The sequence below is a fragment of the Rhagoletis zephyria genome, unplaced genomic scaffold (assembly GCF_001687245.7).
Source record: "Rhagoletis zephyria isolate East Lansing unplaced genomic scaffold, Rhagoletis_zephyria_1.1 Rzeph_scaffold_00626, whole genome shotgun sequence".
NCBI lineage: Eukaryota > Metazoa > Arthropoda > Insecta > Diptera > Tephritidae > Rhagoletis > Rhagoletis zephyria.
Window position 1 is genome coordinate 6,632 of NW_016157710.1, and position 12,078 is coordinate 18,709.

The window sequence follows — 12,078 nt, forward strand, 5'->3', positions numbered from 1 at the left end:
AGCGTAGGAAAGCAGATAGAGTGCAAAAGGCAGCAAGCAGCAAGCAACCTAGAAAATACGTCGGAAAAGCAAACACACACACACACACGCAAACACATCTAGCTACATAGAATGATGGTCTACATACTTTTCAGTATATATATCCAACAAAATCGAGCAAACGAGTGCAACTAGCAAACGGATTCTGTGTATGCAACGCTCTTTACAAATCGAGATACATACCAGCCAGCTAGCTTTCCAGCCAGTGAGGCAGCCACCAATTGAAAACTGAAAGAAAAGTGAAAATTCTGTTGTAGGAGAATTTTGTGCGAATGTAAAACAGGTCGAGAGAAAAAATAACAAAAACAAAGAGCATATATTGGTAAAATTGTCATTATAAATCTAACGCCACAGACACTTTGCAAACGAAAATTCCGGCAAAAAAAAACGTAGCCAAGTAAAGAAAGGTATGGAGTAGTGAGACAGTTAGAGCAGCAGCAAAAGCGGCAGACGACAGCAGATTTTACGCTCAAAGTGCTATAAATTAACGTACGACGACCTTTACAGAAGTTCAGACACAACCAAAAACAAAGGCCAGTGCAAACGCCCGCGCAAAGTAAGCAAACGGGTGGTGAGACGGCAGTGAAGTAAAGAGAAGTTTTAGAGATACATTCACCTTGCAAGTAGTGCAGATGCCGTCGTTGTAGACGTCGCCGCCGTTTGTTGACACTCTTACTAAAGATAAATCAATAAGTACACAAGTACAAGTGCAACTGACACATAAGCACACCCGCACATTGTGCAAACACATACACACATTCGATAGTACTTAGTTAGTACATATAAATAGATTCACACATGCACTCAGAATGCTACTAAAGTGTTAAATATAAAAGTGTTTGCAGCATTTGAATTGCTTTTAAAATAGACGTCCAGGCGCGCGCCCTGCCAGCAGGCCAAAGGCTAACCCGTCAACCAGCCCGTCAGCCAATCGGTGGCTTTTATCTCCGCACCAGCTACAACAACTATCATCGGCAACGGCGGCCGCCGCCAGCCACTGTGTGCGCTTAGTCACCGCTAGCAGCCAACCATAATCCGCAAACACTCCTCATCTCCAGCAGTGCAGCGCAGCACAGCACAGCTCTCGAGTAGCAGTTTTTTTTTCGCAAACCGGCAAAATTCATTCACAAATTATGCTGGCCATGTCAACACTGATGATGCCTGCACCCACCATAGCGATGGGGGCGCCGCAGATCACTATGGCTCCACATAAGCCACCGGAAACAAAATTGCTCGCCATACATCCGGCAGCTGTTGCTGCAAATGGCGGTGGCGGCGGCAGCGGTGGCCAGCCAACGCATCTGCAACACAACGGTCAACATCCGCAGTCACAGCAGCAGCCGCCGCCAAATCAGCAGCAACAGCAATCCCAACAGACGCAACAGCAGCAAATCTCAGCCGGTAGCAACAAACCAGGTGAGTGAACGATTGAATGGTTTGTATAAAAATTGTTTGAGTGTGTAGACCGCTGGTTGCTTTAGCTCCTCCATTGCCGGCGTATGCAAACCAAAATTAAATTTTTTTTATCTCTGTCTTTGTTTTGAAAATATGTGGGTCTACATTTGAAGCAGCTGATGCCAATGGCGATGTCAGTGGCGGTGGCGAGAAAATCTTCCCCACAGCCATCGGCAGCAGTGTCTTTTCTATTTCTCGTCGTCGTCGAAAGTTTATTGGTGTCTTTGCTGTTGACTTGTTTTAGCTCACACTTGCATAGCCAGTAGACTCAAAGCTGAGTAGACTTTATGTTGTGTAAAAGGTTGCCAACATTTTCTAAGAAATTCATAGTACTTTTTCAAAATATCTGAAAAAATATAGTACACTTCAAATAAATATATTTTTATATTTAAATGAAAAAATTAAAATGCTCTTTAAGTGTATATCTTAGTTCCTTCTTATGCATTTCGTTTTTATATTTCTTTGAACGTATCATATGCTTTAAGGCAATCAATAAATTAATATAAATCAAAAGTTCATTTTAGTTAGTGAGGTAGTCGCTTTGTTTCTCTTATCTCGCCATTTGACATTTATAATAAAAAAAAAACTCTTTATGTGAATGCCCAAGTTGCAGGCGTAGAGAGCAGGAACGAAATAATTTTAAGTAAATTTGGTAATTAATTCTAAGTATTTTTAAAATTGTTGCAATTTTGGATCTGTGGTTCTGTTAATAAACTCAGTATGACCTTTTATTTTAGAGAACATTTCTTTCAATATTTTTACTACAGGCTAAAGCTCTCCATTTTAGTACCCATGTTTTCTTGCAAATTACTGGAATATATTAATATTTATAATTAAAGAAATATAGTATTTTTGCATACTATATTTTTTCCAACAACATATAGTACGCAGTCCGAAAAAATAGTACAATACTATATAAAATATATAGTACGGTTGGCAACCCTAGTTCTGTAGCGCAATATACGCGTCGGTCAAAATCTATTGCAGAAGTACTATTTAGGGTTTGTTATGCAAGATTCTCTTTACTTTTGATTTTGCCTTGAAGGTTATTGTCTGCAGCTGCTAGCATTTTTGTATTTTAACTCAAATGGGTCTGCATTCACTTGTGCACATAAATACATACATATATACTTGTACATATATGTATGTATATGCCTTTGTCTGCTTTTTATTGTAAAATTATTTCAGCAGACTTCTAAGGCCATTGCTGCATTATAGACTTTTCTATTCATTTATGTCTACACACATATATGCACTTGCTGATGCCAATTTTGCATTTGCTGCAATAAATTTAATAAATTATTTCTTTCTATGGCATAATGTGTCAAGTTATCGAGATAAGCTATGATAAATGCATGCGGAGTGCGGATTTCGTTAAGGAAATATGTGCACTAAATTTGGTTGCATTTCATTAGTTCCAAAAATATGGGTCTCAGCCATGAGTCTCCGGAAGTTACAAAAATTTTAAGACTTCATCATTGTACCATTATTCAAAGGCCCTTTTACCTTTATTACAAAGCAGGGAACGCTTAGTATATATTGCGTTAACGTATAATTTTTGCAACGCTTAGAGTTTTGTGAATGTGTAGACTCACGGCACACAATGGGATCAGAGTGCCCAAAAATAATAAATACTAATTAGCTAATTCTAGAAAAGTAATTATGCAGATTTATTGAAAATATCCAACTAAGAAAAATTTGATTTTTTTTATAGAAATCTATACTTGCAATCACGGAACTAGTTTAAAAGGGAAGAAATGCAAAAAATTAATTAGTTGGATTTTATTTTATTCTATTGATTTCTAAACTGATGTTTCTGATTGCTAAACAGTTTTCTAACATATCTGTGGTCAAGCAGTGCTTTATGTTTAATCCATTACCACTAAACCTTAACTACAGTTTATGCCTATTCGAAAAAGGGAATTACATTTCGAAGGGGGTTGCTCATAATAAGTAAACGAAGGTAATAAGTAACGAAGGTTAAAAAGCAAAAAGTAAGAAATAAACCTTTGGAAATGGACTATTACACTTTTATACACCTTCAGAAATTCATAAGACAGTTTCACTTTAAAGTCGGTATAATGTAGTGCAAAAAATTTTGTGAAGGGTTAACTTTAGAAAACAATATTCAAGAAGATCCAAAGAAGGGCGCGAAAATGGTCTCAGTCCGTGGCATGTCCGATGAAAAGATATATATAAGGTAAATAAAGAAAGGTGTAGATATTTATAGCTCTGTTATTCTGTTGCAGTATTTATCCTTTTTTTTTTAGATGAGATCCGTTTTTGACTGCAAATTTCCTGCTTGCCTTAGTTCAGCTTTTGTTTCCTAAATCATATAGTGGTTGGAACACCGGTATTGAAAATGCTTGTGTTTTATAATTTTTAACAGCAAGAGTTACAAATTTTTTTGCCAGGGCTTCGGAGCAAAGGGTTTCTTTAAGCGCTCCGCTCTGGCTGCGCTCCAATATTTTATATCGCTTCAAGCTCATAGCTCCGTCCCGCTCCCCATAAAAAACTTTTTTAACTGACTTCAAAAAAACTGAGGACGTTATCAATTCGATAGAATAGTGTTTTTTTATGTATGTTAGGTACTATCGTTTTTTTATTGGATAGGGTTTAATATATAAATGTACATATCGTTCATGAAATNCAATGTTTAATTCATTCAAGGAGATGTCGTGGGTCCAGGGTCTCTTTAATTTTATTCAAAGAAAGCGACAGATATCTGACAGTTATATAAATATTAATATACTATCCCTTTCCTTTTTCTTGTTTAGTTCATAACTGTACGTAACTGCTAACTGGCTTTGATATGGATATGGGTGTGGAAATGAAACTTTTCCTTATGTGTTCTTTAACACCTTTCTCTCCCCTATTTAGTTATAGGTTTGCCAAATAATTCATTGAATGTCATCATGTATGTGCAATAGACTGCGCCTTATTTTGCAACATTGTCCTACAAGCAAGACTTACCCCAGGAAGGTTCATTTGGTCATAAAAACGTGACCTGCGAACAATTTTTAAAATCGGATAACGGAAAGATTTACCTCAAAGGCCCTAAAGTTCAGCAAATTCATGGAATTTTTCACGAAGCGGTCAATATTTTGCCCTATAAGTCAGTGGGAAGTTTAATATATTTTAAAGGCACTTAATGGAGTTTTCTCCCCCGATGTCAAATATAGTTTTAGTATCTTTTAAAGTTATTGGGGTTTTTTTGGGAAACAGCCGTGAGGCATCTTAAAAAATTCAACACGATCTCAAATATGGCATCTAAACTAACCGTAAATTAGATTTTGCTTTACAAATTTTGTACTCCCAAAGAGCCCAACAGTAAAAGAGAAAAGTTCCCTACAACTTTGGCAAATTTGCATACAACCGTTTTTTACGAAAAATGCAAAAGAAGCTTGCAAATCGCACACTCAAAAAAAAACCTAAAATCCAAGATAGCGGAATATTCCGGTATGAAATTTAGGGGCAAGACTGTGGATCCATGATCTACGTGTCAAATAGAAGTAAACTGTATCAAAAGGTCGCTACTACAAATTTTATTCTTCGTACCAATTTGATATAAAGTTACTTGGCTAAAATTTAACTTCTGAATTCTAGGAAAATTGTTATTTTATGTGGAAAAACCTCAATAAGTTCAAAAGTTGTGGAGGTTGAAAAAAAGGTTAGCCATATTTGATATTAAAATTAAAATACATATATTAAATTTCCCACTGACTTGTAGGCAATTTTGACCACTTTGTGAAAAATTCAATGAAAATGTTGAACTTAGGGCCCTTCGAGGCACGTCTTTTCGTTGTACGATTTTTTGAGGTTTGCTAAAATGTATACACAATTAAATACAATATGCTGAATACTGTAAATAAAAAAATTATATTCTTGGTTGGTACGTATAGCTTTACGCTCTTCTATATTCTGTGTAAAACTCAACCAGTTCAACACTAAATCGCCTGCATTATTCGCCATGGCCAACGCGCAAGGACCCGAAATTCTTGCGTCGAATCCTTCTCTCGAAAACTCCAAGAGCCGTCTCATCAAATGTTTTCATTGCCCATGTCTCTGAGCCTTACACCAGCACAGGCATGAAAGGTGGCTTATAGAGTGTGATTTGTATACGAAGACAGAGGCCCTTTACTTCTCAATTGCATACCTAGTCCAAAGAAGAAGTTGCTGGCAAGAGTGGTTCTCTGTTGGATTTTGAGTCGACATTATTTTTGGTGGTAATGCTGCTTCCGAAACATATGAAGTCGTCTACTTTTTCAAACCTAAAACTGTCAACAGTTACGTGGGTGCCAAGACGATTATGCTCGATAGTATGTGTAATGACAGGAGATACTTCATTTTGTCCTCGCTTACAAACAGACCCGTTCGCTTTGCTTCTCTATCTACTTCCAAGAAGGCAGAACAGACGTAGAAGAAGACGTCCATTCGAATTCTGACAGAGCTGATGGTATTGCTTAATGTCGTTTTGAACCGTCGTATGATTTTCGCGGGGAAAACAAATTCAGACATCGCGCCATAAATAATCATCTTTTTTGCTGTCAAGGGCGGCTTTGAAATCGACAAGCAGACGGTGTGCGTCGGTTTTATGTTCGCTAGTCTTTCCTAAGATTTAGCTTATATTGTGAATACCTGGTCTATGGCGGGGTCGCGCTTCCCTCTTCATTTTGAAACAATGGTCCCACATAGCCTTTCGGGCTCGATAAAATCTAACAACTGCTTCGGCGGCGATACTCAATGAGCTGAAAATGTGGTGACACTGCTCGCGTATGCCGGTTTCTTAGTTCTTTCTGAGAGCAGGTGTGAAAGTCGAGCGGCGAGTTAAGTTACAATTTCCTTGCATTGTTTGGCGCACATTTTTTGCAGCACAGGACCGGCGTCAGTGTTTGGCTTTCGGAGTGTACGTATGTCTAAAACAATGGAAGCATACTCTCCACCTATCACAACATGATCGATATGGTTTCTCGTTTTTTTGATCTGGAGACCGCCACGTAGCTTCGATGGATGTTTTTATGATTTAACCTGTTACTATATATACCTGTTTCGGGACCCAAGAAATGTGATCAGCTCAGCCTTTTATCGAACGTTTCGTCTTGGAGGCTGTATTTCCGACAGTGGCGCCAAGGATCCCTTCCTTGCTCACAAGAGCTGCGCACGCATGTAGGCTTTAACCGCTCATAGACAAGACGGAGTCTCTCTCTTGGATGGCGGTGATATCAGCCTTTGTATTCCTGAGGACATCAATCAGACGACCGGAGGCACTTAAGCCATTAAGGGTGCGGTAATTCCAGGTGCTTACCCTCAAATCACAGTCCTTAATACATTTGCCGAGGTCGTCAATATAGGAAGGGAGTCTACTCTGATTCTTATTTATGGTTTTCATGGCGGGAGCAAAACCCCGCGCGAGCGAGGTTTTCGCCTTCTCACTTTAGCTCGCACCTAAATGTGTGCTATGTCGGAGGTCGTTAGCTTCAATCGAACCGTACGCAAAGTATCACTTTTGGTGACTACCAGGTGAATGGCAGTCGAAATCTTTCCCCAACCTGCGCGCAGAAGAATCCTCCAAGTGGATTTGGGGTTGGTAAAAATGATTGTTATTGGCAAGCACTTAAGATAACCAAAACTTTAACTAGATAGAGCCCCGCTCCACACAAACCTAAAGATTTTGGTTAGCGACGAATTTTTTTCTTTAAACCTTAGCAATAAGTTAATAACAATTTTCTATTTCGACTGGAGTAAAGTAGAGGTCTGTCTCTTTTTTTTTCGTATGGGTAACCAACCCAGTCTAATGTACATACATACATATGTATATCTACTAAAATCTATCAATCCGCAATAGCAGAAGTTCTAAGAAAACAAATGAACACAGCAGTGGTATTTGTATTTGTTGTAGAAATAGTGGCTAAATTTTACAACTTGTACACAAATTTAATTAATAGGAAAAGTGAAAATTTCCACACTTAAATTGAGGTAAGCGCATAAGAAAACTTTGTTGCAGTTGTTTGAGGAAGCAAAATGAACATGAATAATGAAGTAACAACAAAGTTAAAACTTCCCTGCAAAAAATGGGACTAATCCGAGATGACTCCGGGATCAATCGCAAAGGAGCATGCGACTAATACCACTTTTGATCTCTTTATATGGAATGAACTGATCGCTTTTGTTCGAGCATGTCCTATGAAGAGACTAATTGTTCACCTTTATACCCGAACGGGTATAAAAAGCGACTAGTCACTTTTAAAAAATAAAAATAAAAATTTGCGCCAGCCGCGATTCGAACTGGGGTGGTCAGTTTTGTTAGGCGAATACTCTCTCTGTGTGCCAACGCCGCACATGAAATTTCATTGACTAAGTGCGTACATATCATTTAATCGTTAATAGTACCCGTTAGAGATGAGTTGGGGACTAATTGATCTCCAATTATACCCTTAAGGGATGAGTCGAGACTAATTGACCTCCAATAGTACCCGTATGAGAGTAGTTGGGACTAATTAATGCCCAACTGTACCCGATTGAGAGTAATCTCGGAATACTCGCTTTAGAGATTAGTCGCACAATTTTTTGCAGGGTTAATACAACAAAACTGCTTACATACACATGTATACAAGAATACTGCAATATACATACAAAGCTATTTAGCAGCATTTAAGCGATTCCAGCGAGCTAACCACTGAAGACGCTCAAGTGTTGGGCGAACCCTTGATGCACATATGTACATACACATGTAAGCAGACATAGCCGGTGGAGTGCCTTACAGCTAGTAGTAAGTCGGATCAACCATGGAAATTGGAATAGAAGTTGAAAGAGCTGGGCAACCACTTGTCAAGCCAGCAGACGTAGATGAATGTGGACTGCCAGCTGACGGCTATGAGCACGGAAATGACATTGACGACGGCGATTGCAATAGCGACGATGATACAAACAAAAAAAAATAAAAAAAGTGATATGCGTAAAAATAGCTGAAGTGCAAGTTTGGAACCGCTGAAACTCGACATAGTAGAAAGTGTCACACAAAATTAGAGGCAGGGCAAAATCTTTATTTTCATTTTTGTACCTATTTTCAGTTAGTTATGTACTTGCAACTTAGCTTTACACATGTCTCTCTGTCCGTACTTCCAACTTTCAGTGCACAGGAAAACTCGAATAAAAATCCAGGATATCTGGATCATACTACAGGTATCTAATTTTAATTTCATTATTTTAATTTTCTTAAAAGCATTACATACAGTAGCCCTAAATTTATATATTTATATGTGTACAGTCACTCAATAAAGTTTAGGTACAGCGAATTTTCTACAATACGGGCCACTATTATTTTAATATTTTATTTTTCGCAAATTTTTTATAAAAGTATTGTTAATTCTACAAAAAAAAAAATCCAAAAATCAGAGTTCCAAACCTTATGCAAAATCAAAGAAAATTTCGCAAAATTTCATTCAAATATTGCACTTTTTATTTACGCTCTCTAGAAAAAAGTTGAGTATGCAGTTTTTAGGCCCATTCAATTTTAGTATAATAAAGTGCAAGTATGAGAAAGCTTTACCATTGATTTTTGGAAAATATTTTTGTTGAAGTCGTTGCACATTTTTTCCATATAAAAAACTATCGAACATTATTTTATATGGAGAAAATGAGCGATACCTTCAACAAAAAAAAAAATTGCTAAAAATCAATGGTAAGTCCAAACTAGCTCAAACTTGCGAATGTTAAATTTGAATGAGCTAAAAAACTCCGTACTCAGTATTTTCTTAAGAGCGTAAATAAAAAGTGCACCTTTTGGATGAAAATATTTGCAAAATTTTCTTTAATTTTACATAAGGTTTGGAACTCTGATTTTTGGGGTTTTAATGTAGAATTAACCATGTTTTTATAAAAATTTGCGAAAAATAAAATATTAGAAAAACAGTTGCCGGTATTGTAAAAAATTCACTGTACCAAAACTTTCTTGACTGACTGTATGTACATAATATAAACGTGCCACATTATATCCGCAAGAATGTCTTGAATTTACTATCGTAGAAGTTTGCGGCCACCGCGTCATTGAAAGCTGATGAATAGAGACGAATTAGTGCGAAATTTGCTCCATTCAGCCACAAAGTGCGATGACAAAACAAACCAACGCTTAAAATGGTGAACCACAAACCCGTAGATAAGCACATTGAAGCTAAGCGTATAACAACAATAATGCCATTGGTGTAGGCAAATGCGATACCACGCAAAACACTCCAATGCACTATGGTCTAAATGCCTGTTTTTCTGGCCAAAACTCATTTTTTACACGTGTGAACATCACGTTTTTCTTGTTGCTATTTATTTACAGAATACAGAAAATCATAGAAATGGCAACATGGTTTTAGCAAAAAGCCTGTGTGCTGTTTTCTCAAGTAGGTTTTGAAATTTATCTGGCCTCCAAACATACGTTTACCGAACAAAATATGTGTTTGAAAGGCAGATGTATTTTAAAAACCTACTTGAGAAAACGGTGCATAATGTAGTTAAGGATCGTTACTAACCTTGACAGGATAACATTACAATCCAAATGTTTAAAAGGTTTTTTTTTTTAATTCAGGTTTTTGGACTTAGGCGGTTATTGCTTATAATCACAGATATAATGATATAAATGAAATAGTCTAAAACAAATTTTAATTTTTTGTTAACGTTACGCGATTGATAAACGTGGGCATGGGGTCTCACAGACTTCGTCAGAACTTTGATAATATGTATACACCGAAGGACGCGTCGTTGGACAACCAAATTAGAAGATATCAGAACGTTCGACGTCTGTCCGACCCTTTATCCACAGTTAAGGGTTAAATATATGTGATAAAAAAAATATTGTGATTATGTTTTGGTGATAAAATACCTTGTTTGCTACCTAAAAAATATTATTTTTAAAGTTAATAACGAATAAAAGTATTATATGTTGTGAGCTTATGTCAACAAATTTTTTTTCGAGGTTTTGCAATTTCTGAGAAAACGGCTGTTTTCGTAGGTTATGCTGATAGTGCAGTAGTGCAGTAGTGACCACTTTACAGTTTGGGGTGAAGAAATCAATAAAGATTGAAAACAAAAAGCTTTTTCATTTTTGGTTGCAAAGGTTGATTTAAAGTTACGGTAGGAAAATTGAGATACTCAAGCTTTCGCGATTTAAATTGAAATTAGTAAAGTTTGGCAAAATATTTCAAAAAAAATAAAAATAAATGCGTTTTATATTTTTATGCTTGCAAACGAATATTTAATATCTCCGGTCCAAGGGACGAAGCATATGAAGAATTGTAACTTCACCTGTGAGGTCACTGTCCAACCCGACAAAGCGTGACGACAGAGCCCAAATTTCTTTCGGCAGCCGCGCTTCGCCGGTGACCAACACAAAGTGCGCCTCTTGCTTCCACCAGCGGTGAGGTTTAGGAAGCCTTCGTTTTCTTGAAATCAGTAAAATCAAAGTGTATAAAATTCCATACCAAAAAATAATCAACAGTTTTATATCTGTACTGCATGGGTCCACCTTAAGTCCTTCAGAGGGTAATTTCGACTTCAAAATAAATTTCTGACATAAAAGCTATAATAGTTAATACAACATTTATTATTTATAAATTTATTTTCTCAAAATAAATTTCATGCATAAAAGGGTTAAGAAAACTGTATAAATATTTTTTTTTTAAACCCTGGCTCAAGGCTAAAAGTATTATTTTTTTTTTTGCAAAATGCATGGGAATTTATTTGTCAATCAATAAAAAGCTCATGTCTTTTAAAATAATCGACTTATTTAGGCGTAATTAGTTTTTACTAGAAAAGCAAGCATTTAGCCCAACTAACGAATTTTAATTTGGTATTTAATCCTTGCAAGTGACACTTATTCATATAAGCAAAGTATATATGTATGTATGTGAAGTTATATATACATGTTTTCTCCAACACTTTTGCACGATGGTAAAAACTAGTAGCCTATTTCTCCTTTTGAAGTCTAAACTTGTAAATGCCATTCAATAGCTGTAGGCGCACAGTAGGTACTAAAAAGCCGCTACTAACCGTTGGCAATTTTCTGCTGCAATGCACACAAACGCGCTCAAATATACACAAGTTCGCATACACATACCTGCATGCATACATATCTACTACTTTACATACGATGCAACACGTTCAATGCAATGTCGATTTTATTGCGTTTTAAATAGATTTCGAGCCATGCTGCGCGTAGCTAAATGATTTTAGGAATGTATGTAATCCAGGCATGTAGACATGCAAACAAGAGAGCGCGCTGTATTGCGGGTTGGCAATAGGTAAACACGCTGTCTACATGTTTGTCTGCGGCAAAGTTAGCAGGCGTTGAAATTTTGCTCTAGCCAGAACATTAGCCGGCGCGTTGAAGAGACAAACCGACAGAAAGCGCATGGTGAATGGCTAACTGTCGTGCAACTTGTCTATGCTCCATCATCAAATCAGTTTCTGAAATTGTTTTGCTGTTCATGGATTTTTTTTTTGCATACATGTATGTATGTCTGCGTGTTGCTCTCGTTACTGCTGCTTCGTGCTTACATTGAATGCAATTTTCAATACAAATACAAATATGGGTTTCAA

General features: G+C 37.0%; 1 protein-coding gene across 1 annotated transcript in view; it reads left to right on the plus strand.

Moving 5' to 3' along the window:
* The first annotated feature begins 1,030 nt into the window (after positions 1-1,030).
* Positions 1,031-12,078, plus strand: part of LOC108360776 (nucleolysin TIA-1) — a 184,592-nt gene continuing 173,544 nt past the window's right edge. The window contains exon 1 of the mRNA XM_017613204.1: positions 1,031-1,455. Within this exon, the coding sequence (XP_017468693.1) occupies positions 1,173-1,455 (283 nt within the window). The 5' untranslated portion in view covers positions 1,031-1,172. The remainder of the gene's footprint in view (positions 1,456-12,078) is intronic.